Genomic DNA, 16,020 nt, shown 5'->3' with positions numbered 1-16,020 from the left:
AAAAAAAAAAAAGAAAGAAAAGAAAAGCCAGGAATGGAGGCACCCCACCCCTGTCTATAATCCTAGTACTCTGGAGGCTGAGGCAAGAGCATCAGTGCAAGTTTGAGGCCAGCCTGGGCTACACAATGAGTTCAAGGCCATCTTGGACTCAGATGGCCAAGACCCAGTCTCAAAACACTAAAAGATGTAGAGTTAAGAGAATGACTTTTTATTCTTAGAACAGATTCAATCTCCAAATGGATTCACCCAGTAGCAGTGAATATTAACTATATTTTACAATTTCAACATCTGTCACAACTTCATTTAACTTAAGCACTTTGAAAGTATAGGATGAAATACTGTTAGTCACTAACAATGCCCTCCATACTTTATATAAGCTCAGGGAAAGTTCACATCAGAAGAAACCCACCAGGCACTGGATGGACATGATTAAACTACTATGCAGCAAGGGCTGCTGATGCACACACAGACCCTTGGGCTGGATACCTGCTTCTGAATTCTGAATCTGTCTCTTACTCTTATAGCAGTGTGGTAATTATGTAGTTTCTCTGCATGTTCCTTCTCTTACCTCTTCAAAGTGCTAAACACAGTAAATTTGTTTATATTTTGATAGTTAAAGCAAATACCTGGTAAAACCTGAACTGGCCCAATGTGAGGCATTTTACTGTTCGCGTTACTATGAATACTTATATTTTGCTGTATTAGTGGTTTTAATTCTAGGATGCTGTTAGGTATTATATAACAACACAGCATATACACTAAGATGATGTATATTACATTAACTTCCTAACAGCAAAAAACCATAAACAAATACACATTGAATTCTGAGACACATGAGGCCCTCAAGGATTTAGATAAAGAATTTTTGACCTGTCCCTTCTCTCAGGGCAGCTGGGATGATCAGATGATTTATAGGTGAACAATATGAAGCAAATATCATGTATATGTAATACTGCTACTTTTGCTTACTGTCCTGGTCCTTACTGTTCAACTATGAAGAAGGTGCTTATTAAGTAAGGGTCCCATGTAGTAAAGACCTGACTGTGGTACATGTATGATTCTTTAGGCTTACATTAAAAACAAAACAAAACAATAAGGGGCTGGCCAGATAGCTCAGTGGGCTAAAGCGCCTGCTTAGGCAGAGCCTAGTGGCTAAGGTTCAATCCCTGGCCTTCCATGCTGGCCCCACCCCCAGGGCACACTGAAACTGCAATTGAGACTGGGCATGGTGGTGTGTGCTTGTAATCCCAGCACCTGGGAGGCTGAAAACAGGAGAATCACTACTAGTTCTATCTATGTAGTGAAACCCTGTAGACTCTGTCCTAAATACATAAGAAAGAAAAAAAAAAAAAAAAAAAAAAAAGAACATTTTCCCAGTGTGATATATTCTAAGTTTGCATACATGTGTGATGGGGCAGGCACACTGAGGGCAGCCCCAATACCTCTGAGTGCAATTTAGTATACCAACCACCCCCCACAGGTTAAAAGGTGCTCCAGCAACCTTAAGCACAGAGGTTGCTTTTAGTTTTAAACTATAGTTTAAGAAATGAAAAGGAGAAACATAAAATCACACACTGATGAATTCTACAGAATAGTTTGAAACCAATGTCACCTAAATTGACTTCCTTTTCATTTTAATACTTTTGTGTCCATAAGAGTTTATGTAAGTTAGAACATGGACTGGATCTACTCTCCTTGGTATTTTGCCCCTTAATACAAAGTATAACAGAGTTGGCATCAGTGAATGCTCAGTCATAACATTAGGAGCCAGACAAAGCTACTATGACTTTGTGAAAGAACAGAAATCTTGGCTCCCTTAGGCCATTATTCATTATTTCTTAGCAGTGAGTGCATTTTTTTTTTTTTTTTTTTTTTTTTGAGATAGGGTCTTGCTATGCAGTTTAGGATGGCCGTTGAGCTAATTTTGTAGCCCAAGCTGTTCTCTAACTTGCAACAATCTTCCTGCCTCAGCCTCTGGAGTGCTGGGATTACAAGCATGTGCCACCACATGTGGCTTGGGAGTACATTGTTGCAGGCCCCGTTTTTTGTTTTAAAAAAAGATAAAGTCTAGTTAGGTAGACAGGTTATTATTCTCCAACTCTTGATCCTCCTGCTTCTAAGTGCTGGGATTACACACTTATGCCACCATGCCTGATTTTCAGGCCCGTTTTGAGACTGAGGGCATAGAAGTACTTGGGAACAGGGGCCACACATTCAAAATAACCTTTGCTTTCAGAAACACAAAGAGATTTCTGTTCCCACTACCTCCTCTCTATTCCCAAGGGACTTCTGAAAGGGATGTAGACAAGGGTTGCCTAAAAGAAGGCATTTCCGATCCCTAAGCCCAGATACATGGGGTGGGGAGGTGTTTGCATTTATCAAAGCTGCTGCAGGAGAATGCTGGGAAGTATACCCTGAACTCATACTAGTTTTGTCTCAGAGCCTGCTGTATAGAGACATGTTTTACATGCACACTGATACTTATGGGGGTCTGTTCTTGTGTAAACACTGTGGTAATGAAAAACACCAAAATGTTCCTTTTTGGTGATGACGACTTTCCCATGAGAACGTGAAAAAAAAGATCTGCTTCATCCCTCTCCGGAGGAGAAGAGGAAGCACAAGAAGAAGCACCTGGTGCAGAGCCCCAATTGCTACTTCATGGATGTGGAGTGCCCAGGATACTATAAAATCACCATGGTCTTTAGCCATACAAAGACAGTAGTTCTGTGTGTTGGCTGCTCCACTGTCCTGTGCCAGCCTACAGGAGGAAAAGCAAGGCTCACAGAAGGATGCTTCTTCAGGAGGAAGCAGCATGAACAGTACCCTCAATCAAGATGAGTGGGAAGCCATCCCAATAAATATTTTATATATATATATATATATATATATATGAAAACCACCAAAAACACTTTGAGCCATAACATATTATAAAATCTTAGAATCTGACCCCTAAAAAATAATCAAGAAAAACAAATAACCTGTTGCTTCAAGTTTTAGGAACCAGATGTAAAAATAATTCCTGCTCTTTTTTTTTTTCTGTGGTACTGGGGATTGAACCTGGGACCTTGCACTTGCCAGGCAGATGATTATGCTGCTGAGCTATATCCCCAGCCCCTTAATTCCTGCTTTGGAAAGCAAAAATATTTGCAATCATATGTAATGCAGTAGACTCCAAAAAAAAAGGAAAAAAGGAAATAACTGCTCTAAAACATAATTACCAGAAATCTCTCCTCTTTTTCCAGCCAACGCTGATCTTCCTCCATTTCCTGCTGCTGTCGGATCAGCCGCTCTTCCATCAGGTGGGTTGGCAACACTTGCCCAATCCCTCGTAGGTCCAAGGCTGCTGAGTCCTGGAAGGAGAGGTGGAAACAGTATGTTCAGTCTTACAAGTTTGTTCACATGTTCCTATTTTGTATCATGTGTCTCTCAAAACAAACAAAACAGCCAAGAGTTGTGGAAAATAAAAATAATTTTATTATTCAAGCTGAAATTTACTGTCATAGTTCACTTGTAGGGGTTTGTTCTGAAAAAATTATGCAAACAATGCAAGGAATGCATTATTATTTTAAAAAGCCAAAACCAGGAAGTAAATGAGTAATAGTTTAAATACCACACACACATTATGGAGTATTAATCATTCAACATGCTTACTCCCGGGAGAAAAACAAGAATAACAGACAACTATAGATGCTCTTCAATTCAAATAAACAATTTTTAATACATGAAAGTAGGTCTTGGTTTTACTAGGAAAATTTAGTAAAATTAAAATGGTCCACAGAGATAAAGGCTTTGTCTACTGGTTTCTTTCTTGACCAAATATATATGCTAATTATATTTTGTTTTTTAAATGAATGGACTATGATTGCAGCATTTCTTTCTCCTTAAAAACAATTCATAAAAACCAGAATACATGAATAGCTGAGATATCTGGTTTTAGAATTAAGTCATCAAAATCAAGTAGTCTTGGACTTAGATATAAAATGTGTCTTAAGCAGCACTTCACAAGATTATGTGCTAAAGCCCAAGAACACCCAGTTTACCTCCATGCTGGGCTGCCACATAGGTGTCTCTTGAGATCTATGATTCCATGTCTCTGTCTGGTCCAAGAGAGATGCCTGACCTGGGTAGATGCTGCCAGCCATAGCTGTGATTCCATGTGAACCAGGGTAGCCAGAGACCTGTGAGTGAGTTAGGAGGCAAGGTAATGTTCTGCCCTAACATAGCTTCTGCTTTACATGTGCAAGAAAGTAACTAGAATTAAAGAATGTGGTGGCGGGCAAAATAGTGGCCACACCCCAGTGTCCAAGTTTCAGCTTTTTGAACATGTTAACATTCCCCAAATTGGCATAAGGGATTTTGCAGATATGACTAAATCAGGGGCTTTGATGGGAGACTACTCTGGATTACATGAGTGGGCCCAATGTTATCACAAGAGGCTTTAGTTGTAGACAGGAAGTAGAGTGGAAGAACAGTGTGATTACTGAAGAATAGTCAGAGATACCCAATGCTGTTGGCTTTGGACATGAATCAAGGGGACTCTGAGGTGAGGAATGATCTGTAGAAGCTGGTAGAGCAAGGAAATGGGTTTTCAATAAAAGCCTCAAGGAAAAAAACTTTGTTACGGCTACATTAGGTAACATATGCAAACATGCAATTTTATGTTTATGGAAATGCTAGAGCAGAGTATCTCTGGTTTGCAAAACTAACAGGAAGCCAAAGATTTGTAGTCTGTTTGGTTCCAGAATCCTTCTTTTCTGCCCAACCCACCATATCCCCAGTAAGAGCCATTAAAAAATGAAAATCCCACTGTTGTCGTCTAATAAAGGAAGGGCTGATGGTGGGAGAGGTCCTGTCCTCCAGTTCTCACAATGATGACTAAGAGAAAGAGAGAGAGAGAGATGTTCAGTGAAAAGAATTCTAGCAGAAGAAAAATGAGGAAGGAGAGGTCTCTCGAGAGGGCCCTCTCTCTTGACTGACAGACTGAGTAAGCAGAATCAGGATTTGTTTCTGTAGATCACTTGCGGCTTTCTGCTATGGTATGACCAGGGTTGCTAGTTCATTTTTTAAAGTCACAGGTCTGTATTGCTAATATTAATACATCCTTGAATAAAGGTGTAGACATTTACAAAGTTTCCAATAATTAACTTATACCAAAATTATACAGATAATATCTAATGGGTGAGTTTTCAAGAAAAATGTATGCAAAGATTTTGTAGTCTGAATGAAAATATACTAATAAAAATTCTACTAAATAAAAAATGCCACATCACCACAATCTTTGGGGAAAACTGACATATTTATTGCCAGAAAACTTATAAAAGTTTTCATAACAAAGAGGCTTGGAATGGTCTAAGGCAGTTTTAAAATAATACTGAACATGTGGAAGGATTGGGGCAATTTAGGTTACAAGGAACTATGAGTAACATCAGGATGTCCTACAGCTGATCTTACTGACAAGCCAGGGAAATTGGGGCTTGGAGAAATTAAGAATGCATTAATTATGTTCAATAAAAAGAAAGGTTTAATATATTCACCATTTATTTTTTATTTACACATCACTCTACAGTTGTCCCCACTCTCAGGGATTTCCACTGGAGGACAGACTGCCACTATCAAACATGTGCTTGAGTTCCAAGTTGTATAAGTACTTAGACCACACTACTCATCTGGCGAGGACTCCTGTGGGTCTGTTGGGACACAGAGCACTCACTGTCTGACACTCATCTCAAGAACCTGGCAGTGCTGCTATTCAGTTCCCACTCAATGCCAGCTGAGCTAAGACTTCCTGTACAGCTAGCTAGGTACGGACCCTGGGGTGGTTCCTGGCTCACTCTGCTATCTGATAGAATGCATAATCTCACAGCAATGCGATGTGGACTCTCTTTCCCTAGGTTACCGATACCCACCCTGTGTTCTGACTACTGTCCCAGTCCGGGTACTGGCTCCTATATCTACAACTAGTAAGCAAAGGTATTGTAAGCTCCTCCTCTGAGAAATGGGGTGGGGGGAACAGCTGGTGCATCTTCATGTTTCCAGAATCTAGAGTTGAGGACTACACAGATGTTCTGGGAACCCAAGTGGTTGACTCCCCTTTTTGCATGGAGGTGGCTATCTCAGAACAGTGTCTCCCAGAGCTACTGAGTGCTGCTTTTTGGCAACATTAACACTCTCAGTTCCACTTTAAAATAAATACATGGGAATCTGGAGGCAGTAGGTACATAACATGAAATTCATTAGTTTTACTGTTCTAAACTATCACAGACTTTCATAGGTCTTTACTATTAAGAAATAGTTTAGGGCTGGTGAGATAGCTCAGCAGATTAAGCACCTGCTTTGGCAAGCACAAAGACCTGGTTCGTCCCTGGTCCCACATGCTGCACCGGCCTGGCCCCTGGGCATGGTGGTGCATGGTGTGTCCAGGCATGGTGGCGTATGCTTGTAATCCCAGTGCTGGGGAGGTTGAAAACAGGAGGATCACTACAAGTCTGAGCCGTGTAGTGAGACCCTGTACCAATTATGTAAATGAAAAGGCGGGGGAAATAGCTCAGCAGCATAAGTGCCTGCCTGGCAAGCACAAGGCTCAGAGTTCAATTCCCTGTACCACGAAAAGAAAAAAAGCAAAAAAGCCTGTTAGGGCCAGCCAGATAGCTCAGCAGACTAAAAGTAGACCAGGGTTCAATGCCCCAGCAAGCCCTGCAGGCCCTGCCCCTGGGGCGCACTGAGATGGTGTCTGAGACTGGGCGCGGCGGCGCACACCTGTAATAGCAGGGCTTGGGAGGCTGAAAACAGGAGGATCACTATGAGTCAAATCTGTGTAGTGAAACCCCGTAAACCCTGTACTAAAATACAAAAAAAAAAAAAAAAAAAAAGGTTTCTATATTCTCCCTTAATACTCTAGTACCAACGCTTGAGAATCTTTTTCCATTATCTACTCTAAAGGCCTTAACTTAAAGGCCTTAGTAACACTGTCAAGAGGTAAGAAAGCAAGCAATGACCCCTCCGTGACACTTTATCACAGAACTTATAATAAGTTTTTTTTTTTTTTAAGCTGAATTCTAGTAGCAGATACTATATGATTCCATTTATAAAAAACTGTAGAACAGGCAAAATCATTCTCCAGTAACAGGAATAGGAAGAATGGCTGCTTCTGGGCCAAGGGGCACCAGGGAGATTGCTTAGGCTTTCTACTGTGACGGAGGCATGGCACATAATGGTGCTTGCATCAGTCAAAAGATGTGTGAATTTCCCTACAAGCAAATTACATCTGAAAAGAAGCTAATAACCTTCATTCATAAAACAAACACAAGAATTATTTACTCTGCTTCATCTCTTTTTCTTCAGAGTTAATTTTTTCTAATTAATTGTAGAATGCCTGTAAACTCAATATTCTTTCCACACTTGTCTATAGCAGATCTCAACTGTTTCTGTTAAAATAGTTTCAAATTTTCTTAGGAAGACAAGGCGAGATTGTTATATTTTGAGGTCCCTTAGTGCTACTTAGTGAGCTCAAAGCCAGCCTGAATTACACAGCAAGACCCTGTCACTCACACACATACATAAGAAAAAAAATTAAAAAAGGCAAAAATTTTAAATTTTTATTTTTGTCCTCTAGAAAAACTGCAGTTCCATATCACCTCTGTAGAGTATGCTTGCACTTGATCTACAGTTGGAGAGAATGGGCCTACATACTTCTGGAGGCACTGTCCCACCTACTTGACCCAGCTGGCTCATAGAAGCAACAGTGAGTGAGGGTGACTATTTTCCTAGCTTTTTGCTTGTGAAAATAAGTATGTAAGCAAGAAAACTGTATCTGTATCATACCTACCCCACCAAAAGTACTGAAAATCAAGTAACACATTTTATGCCAGTAATGACTTAGGTACCTGGTAATGATTGGTCTGGACCATGTGCTGTGGGCTGGGATAAAATCCTTCGCTGGATCTCGGACTAGGATAACCAGGTCTGCTGGGCTGTGAACAGAACATCATATGAATGAATCTTTGATTCTGGTAAATCTATGTCTTATGAAAAGAACAGCAAAAGGTATTTCTTTAATAAGAGCTTGCCTGGAAGCCAGGCAAGGGGATGCTTGCTTGTAATCCCAGCACTGGGGAAACTGAAGCAGAAGCATTGTGAGTTTGAGACCAGCCTGAGATACAACGTGAGCTCAAGGCCAGTCTGAACAGCATAGGAAGACACTATCTCGAAAAAGGCTAAAACAGAAAATAAATAAATAAATAAATAAATGAAAGAAAAAACAAAATAAATAAAAGGGCTTGGCTGCCAAGAATTTCTAGTGGGGAAAGGACAGTCTTTTCAACAAACACTGCTGAGCAACTGGATATCCACATGTGAGAAAGTTGGGTTCTTCTCTTATAATACACACAAAAATTAACGCTATATGGATCACAGGTCTAAATGTAAGAACTAAAACTGTAAGATTCTTAGAAGCATAAAAATTAATATATCACAGTGCCTGCCTGGCAAGTGTGAGGTCCTGAATTTGATTTCTGCTATTAAAAAAAAAAAAAAAAAAAAAAAAAAAGAATCTTTGTAACCTTGCATTAGGCAATGGTTTCTTAGCTATGACACAAAAACACAACCAAGTAAAAAAATGGACATCATCAAAAATCACAACTTTAAGCCAGTTTTGGCGGCATATGCTTATAATCCCAATGTTCAGGAGGCAGAGGCAGGACTATGAGTTCTAGGCCACCTTGGGTTGGGATGCATGGCAAATTCAAGGACAGCCTGAGCTACACAGAGATTCTGTTTTAACCTCTGCCCTGACAAAAATCTCACAACTCTGGTGTTGCACATATGCCATCAAGAGAGTGAATGAAAAGACAACTTATAATGTCTAGGGCTAGTCAGATAGCTCAGCAAACTAAAAGTGCCTGCTTAGAGAGGTACGAGGACTGGGGTTCCATTGCTGGGGTGCCGTGACGGCCCCACCCCCAGGGCACACTGAGACAGCAACTGAGACTGGGTATGGGGGCACGCATCTATAATCCCAGCACTTGGGGGGCTGAAAACATGAGGGTCACTACAAGTCTAATCTGTGTACCAAGACCTTGAAGACCCTATACTAAATTAAAAATAAATAATAATGTTTTAAGAATATAAATTATCTGGTAACAGATTCAGAGCCAGAGCTCATAAAGAGTTCTTCCAGTAATAAAATGACAAATAATCCAATTAAAAGGTGGGGAAAGAGTAGACCCAAAGAACATACAGGGATGGCCAGGATGTTTAATATCTTTGGGCATCAGGGAAATACAAATCAAAACCACAGTAAGCTATACTTTATGACCACTAGGCTGGTCATAATAGTAAATGCAGAACATAAAAGCAAGGCTGTGAAGAAAGCAGAACTCTGCACAATATCACTGGGAATGGAAAATGGAGCAGCTGCTTTAGGAGACAGTCTAAGAAAATTAAGTATAGAATAACCGAATTCCACTTTCAGATATACATGCCAAGAAATGAAAATAGGTCCACACAAACAAAAAATATACATTAATGTTCTTTTTTGTAAAGAGGAAGAGGTTTATTTTGACTTACATAAATGTTTTAATAGGATTACTTATAATGGGGAGTGGGAACAATTTCTACCAACTGATGAAAGGATAAAAAATATACTTATAAAAGAAATATTACCTAGTAATTAAAAGGAATAAATACTGACATATAATAAAACATGAAGTTTTAAAAACATGATAAGTAAAAGAAACCAGTCATCAAAAACCTATCATATGATTCCATTTATGCAATGTACCCAAAAAGAATTGAAATTAGCAAGCAGATAACCGGCTATCAGGCACAGAAGGAGAGAAAATGAGGGAGCGATGCCAATGAGTTTGGAGTTTATCATAAGGTGATACGAGGGCTGGGGAGATGGCTCAGTGGTCTAAAGCACCTACTTGGAACAAGCTTAGCAAAGCACAGGGACCACGGTTCAATCCCCCAGCACCACATGCCAGCCAGCCCCGCCCCCTGGTGGGCTGAGCTGGCCACACACACACACACACACACACACACACACAATAAACGTAAAAAAAAAAAATTAAAAAAAAATAAGGTGATACGAATGTTCTACAATTCATTGTGGTGATTGCTGCATAATGCTGAATATAGTAAAAAACACTGAGTACTACCCTGTGTGGGCAAACCATATGGTATATACATTGGATCTCCACAAAGCTATTAAACAGGGGTGAGGAACTTTCTAGGCTACAGCCTGAATGCTCTGCCCAGGGAGTGGGCTAGGTATTTGCTTTGCTATGTCATATTTTACATGGATGAGATTCATCTAACTGCTGTTTCTTATCTGACAAATGGGGGTGAACCAAAGGAGCTCTGAAGACACTTCAGTTCTAATTTCTCATTTTGTCTGTGATAAATTAATTCAAAGCTAAGAGCAAAAGAATGACACAGTTTGAAACAGAAAATGAAAGAAGGTGAACCAATAAAGTCTTTTAAAGCATAAGAGATTTAATGAAGTAGCATTTCATTATTCTCCAGTTGAATCAAGACCACAATAGCTAGGCACAGGGCATATGCTTGCAATCTCATGGGAGGCTGACGCAGGACATTCCCAAGTTCACTGGCAGCCTGGGCAGCTTAGAAACACTTGTCTCAAAATAATAATAAAAACTGATGGGGTATCCTCAGTGGTAGACTGGTTGCCTGGAATGTAAAAGGCCCTAGGTCCCAGCCCCAGCACGGCAAAAATAACAAACAAAACAAAAAATCAAAAAACTCCCACAGCAACAATGAAACCCACAGTGAAAGGTCTCCTTCCACACCTGCCAGACACCTCCAGTCTTTCCTGAAGATTCTTGATTCTTGTCGGCCTATCATGAGGACAAGCTCTCTGCAAGTCCTGACTTACTCCACATCCTTGAGCCTTGTCACATTTACACATTGCCCCAGATGCATCCCAATCCAACTTAACTGAACAGGGGCATGAATTCCCCAAAGATCTCCACAACAGGAATGAGTATTAAGGGGCATTTTGGGCTTCTCTCCATTGTGAGCCAAGGGAGCATTTCTGAAGTGTGTATTATACTTCTTCAGATTTGTATTTTTAAAAGCTTAATTTGAAAAATTGTGCTAATTTAAAAGATGTTTAAAAAGAGCGACTCTGTCTATAGTGATGCTTCACTGGCAATGGCTAATTTAGAGGGTATGTCAATCCACAGGCATCAAACACACTGCATGGCCCAGGCTTTCTATTTCCATGTTCCTGGAGTCCAAGAATAGAAGGATGCAGAGCCCAGACACAGGTGATGTGACAGAGGTTATATCGTCTGGCTTGCCTTTTGGGAGTGGAGTACCTGAGGCAAAAACACAAACAGTTGTCACTTAGTGTGCCCTATGCACACTGGACAAGGTCTTTTATGTACAGTTTGATAATTCAGACAACAATGCTAAAAAACTATATAATCACTGCCATTTTACATAGGTTTAGAGAAGTCAGGCAATTTAAATAAGAACACAGACAGTATTGATAGAACACTAACATTCATTATAGTATCATGCTGCTTTTTAACAAGTCCACTTTTGACTTCTCATAAAAAAAATTAGAGCTTTATAAAAATCTCACAATGACTTAAATACTTAAGTAGGTGGCAAATGATAATACAGGGTTCCAGTTTAAAATAAGTAATAGGGAAAGGTGGACATGGTAGAGAAAGCTGAACACAGTGGCACATGCTTGTATTCCTAGCACCTTTGAGAGGCTGAGGCAGGAGGATCCCAAGTTCAAGTCTAGCCCAGGCAATTTGGTGACTAAGAACCTTTCTCAAAAGAGAATATATACAAAAGGGATGGATATACAGCCTACTGCAAAGGTCCTGGGTTCAATTCCTAGTAGTACTGTGAGAACAAAACAAAAATAAACAAAAGACCACCACCACCACCAACAACAACAACCAGATAAAAAGTTGAAATACATTTCACAGTAGAGATGGAGCAATACACAAAAAACATACCATAGTCTAAGCTTGAGACTACAAACACTTCGCTGGCACAACTCTGCTTCTGTTCTTGCCACAGAAGAGCTGGGTATGTGGTCAGAGGCTGGCCTGGCCAGACTCTTGGTCCTTCCTGACTACGTCCACCATGAAATGGGCAGAGTAACAAAGGCCATCTTCTACGACTGTCATGGGGACACTCCTGAAACATCACTATTACTGAGCGCTATATTAGCAGTCACTGCACCTCATTTTCCAAGAGAAACTTGAGTTTTCACGCAGAAAAACAAGGAACCAAAGGGATTTTTGCTGAATCCTCCAAAACAAGAAGGGAGAAAGGGGAGGAAACTGACCACCTAAAAAAGAGGTCCTCATCTGGGAGGTACTGATCTCTCAGGGATGAACAAACCTCTTGTGAGAGGCCCCTGATGGCTTAGCGGGGAGGCCACGCAAGTAGCTTCTAGCAGAGAGTACAATTCTGTTGTTCCAAGATTCACCACATTCCTCTCACTTTATTTATAGGAAACGGTGGAAACAACAAAAACCATTATTTTCTGAAACTGGAACCAGTTCTGCTTTATAGTAACACAATAATGTACTAGACCCCGACCTTACAGAACAACTACTATTAGGAAAAATGAGCCATACCCAGGTATTCAACTATAAAACCCAAGATAGAGCTTGTACTTTGGCCCCTTTTCCCATATGTGATTTGGTTACATTCTGGTTACATATTTGGAAAAGTACTGAGTAACCAGACTTTCTCAATGTTGACAAATTCCAGTTCTACATAGTATGTACTTTTAAGAAATCGTGATTGTTAATGTCATCTTGAGCTCATCAGAAGAGTCTAAGAATTGGGAAGCTTTGTGAAGGTCATGGCAGTTTTTTCAAAATTCTAATTGTTTTTCTTGAAACTCCAAATTTTATCATTGATAGTAAATATGATCAATTTTTTTTTTGAAGTGACAGCTTGCTTGCTTGCTTGCTTTCTGAGAAAACATCAGATCTGGGCATGTACTTTCTATGTCCTCACACTGCTTTGTCTTTATAAACTGACACCCTGTTGTTGTGGTGTGAGCACAGTGGTAAAGAACAGTGCCAACTAGTGCAGCTAGGAGATGCTTTCTGAGTTGTGCAAATGGCAGTGGTTCTATCAGTGCTAATATCATCAAAGTGGAAAAATTATCCATCTAAACACAATTAGGAAGAGTTCAAGGGGTGGCCAAACAGCTCAGTGGATTAAAGTATCTGTCCTAAAATAAATAAAAATAAATAAATAAATAAATAAAAAGAAGAGTTCAAATCTCCTGGACCTATGACATGGTATTTGTAATCCCAGGGAATCAAAGGACCACTCTGAGAAAGCTGCACTAAAAACACTTTTATGCTGAAGTCATTCTACTACTACTCTGACAGGAATCATGGACAGATGAAAATGAACATTAAGCAGGAACTTCCCAAGCAGGGCTCACCACAGCTAAACTATACACATACATACTCTGGTATTATGTGCGGGTGAATTTTTTTTCTCAGTTCTGGGGATAGAACCCAAGCTACTTTACACGCTAAGTACGTGCTCTACTATTGAACTGTATCCAAAGCCTGTTATGAACACTTTAGTCATCAGCTTTCTGGTTAAAATGTTTTGTTATTAATAAAGTTTAAATTTGGAACCTTGACTAGAAGAGAGGACAATATTATCCTTTAAAAAGTAATGACGGGGGCCAGGAATATAGTTCAGTGGCTTAAGCGCCTCCCTGGCAAGTGTAAGGTCCCAAGTTTGATACTTAGTGCTGGAAAAAAAAAAGTAATGAAGGGGGCTGGGGATATAACTCAGTGGTACTGGCACAAGCACCTGCCAGGCAAGCAAAAACTCCTAAGTTTGAATCCCAGTACAAAAAAAGAATGAAGGACCTAGGTAAGCATGGTAACAAATGCCTGTAACCCCAACACTTGGGAAGCAGAAACACAGGAGGACTGTGAATTGAAGACTAGCCTGGGCTACATAATCAATTCAAATTTTAGAGCTATATAGTGAGACCTTGTCTCAAAAACCAAAAACTAATAAAGCTGTAGTAAACAGTATCTTTTCTGTTTGCTCTTTTTTTCTTTTTTGTGGTGCTGAGGATGAAACCCAGGGCCTATGCAAGTGTTCTACCACTGAGCTATAACCCTCAGCCCAATCATTTATTTTTACTTATTTTTTAGTGGTACACAGAATTTATCTACATAAGCTTAACATACTACTTGAATTTAAGAAATTAAAGTGGAGTTTATCTATTCTAGGACCACACAGGCAGAATTATGGGGCTGGCCAGATAGCTGAGCAGATTAAAGTGCCTGCTTAGGCAGACACAGGGACCAGGGATGGGGTTCGATCCAGGCATGCCTTTCCGGCCCTGCACCCTGGGTGGGCTGAGACAGCAGTTGAGACTGGGCATGGTGGTGTGTGCCTGTTAATTCCAGCGCTTGGGAATTACTGTAATTCTCATGACCTCACACTTGTCAGCCAGGTGCTTGTGCAACTAAGCTATATCCCTGCCCTAGAATCTGATGCTGCAATGAACACTGAGAGGTGAAAACTGCACTTTCCTAGGTTCTTTGTATTAGAAGGAAACAAGAGACATACTTGCTTATAATCTTAAGCATATGAATATCTATACTAATTGAGATGATTTTAGCCATTAGAACTTTTAATCTTAAGGCTAACCTTTTCTGCAAGGGTCAACCATCAAGTGTGTTAAGTTTTGTGTGTCACTGTCTCTGTGGCTGCGTCCCAATAGAATGTCTGGCACCAGGATCAAGCAGTAACAACCTTTGTGGCTGGCCTCTGCTTCAGACAAATAAGCCTGGTACAGGGCAGAACAAACTCTGATTATAAACAAGTTTCAAAGGCATTTTCAAAACAGCTGAAAAGAAAACAAAATTGGCATTTTCAAAACACTTGAAGAGACCAAAAAAGAGTATGAAAGTATCTAAAAATTTAAGCAGGGGCTGGGGATTTGGCTCAGCGGTAGAATGCTTGCCTAACAAGCTGGAAGTCCTGGGTTCAGTCCTCGGCACCAAAAACAAAAAATAAACCTCCCCTAAAAATTTAAGCAGATGAATGGATTAAAAAACCATGTTATTTATACATAATGGAGTACTACTCTGCCATAAAGGACATCACACTATTTTTCTTATATGAGAAGCCCAAACTGTAAAGAGCAAAGTAAAATATAACAGGAAGTAGGGAGAGAGATCTTTTTCAAATGTCAATGGGATCAAGTGATGAGAAGGAAAGGGGATGAAAAAAAATTAAGATGTATCATCCACTATACACACCAATTCATATGAGGAATGCAGCCATTATATTCTGCAAACATTTACTAATTTTTTTAAAAGAAAAAAGACTTCTAAAAAAGAGTAATTATGGGCCAGGGAGATGGCTCAGTGCTCAGTGGAATAAGTACTTGCCAGGGGCCTGAGTTCAATCCCTGGTTCAGCCAAAAAAACCAAACAAACAAAAAAAAGAGTAATTGGTTGCTAACATTTAGAATAAAAAAATAAAAGTACATGAAAAAACTTAAGCTGAACTAAACCTGGGCATGGAGGTACACACTTGTAACACAACCACTTAGGGAGGCTGAAGAAGGAGAATCCCAAGGTGGGAGTCACACCTGGGTAACTTAATAAGACCTTCTCTCAAAAATAAAAAGTATCCAGGGATTCTATCCCCAGTAGTACTGAAACACTGAACCACCCTATGCCATGAACTAATTTTAAAAATTAGTCAAACTAAACTCATTAAAAGCCCAATAGACTGGCATATGGAAAAATGGTAGGTGTTGGGGATGTAGCTCAATTGTAGAGTACTGTGTACTCTAATATGTGTGAGGTTCTAGGTGCTATTTTAGCACCAAAGGGGGGCGGAGCATGGGAGTTGGGAGGCAGAGGGGGATAGAGGGAGATAGGTATGTGTGTGTGTGACAGATATTTAGCTGAAAAAGGCTCTTTAATTCCAAGAGAGTGTTCATTATCTGGTGCGTATCACTAAATG

At 40.0% G+C, this 16,020-nt stretch overlaps 1 protein-coding gene across 7 annotated transcripts in view; it reads right to left on the bottom strand.

The window, feature by feature from the left end:
• The window catches only part of Ptk2 (protein tyrosine kinase 2), a 365,697-nt gene that overhangs the window by 38,597 nt on the left and 311,080 nt on the right, over positions 1–16,020 (bottom strand). For all 7 annotated transcript variants that reach the window (XM_023723973.1, XM_023723974.1, XM_023723975.1 and 4 more), the window contains 3 exons: positions 7,884–7,970; positions 4,041–4,178; positions 3,219–3,350 (listed from right to left, as the gene is read on the bottom strand). In XM_023723973.1, coding sequence (XP_023579741.1) covers positions 3,219–3,350; positions 4,041–4,178; positions 7,884–7,970 — 357 coding nt within the window. The remainder of the gene's footprint in view (positions 1–3,218; positions 3,351–4,040; positions 4,179–7,883; positions 7,971–16,020) is intronic.

The sequence above is a fragment of the Octodon degus genome, unplaced genomic scaffold (genome assembly GCF_000260255.1).
Source record: "Octodon degus isolate 3935 unplaced genomic scaffold, OctDeg1.0 scaffold00104, whole genome shotgun sequence".
Lineage (NCBI taxonomy): Eukaryota > Metazoa > Chordata > Mammalia > Rodentia > Octodontidae > Octodon > Octodon degus.
This window is presented reverse-complemented; position numbering and strand designations above follow the sequence as displayed.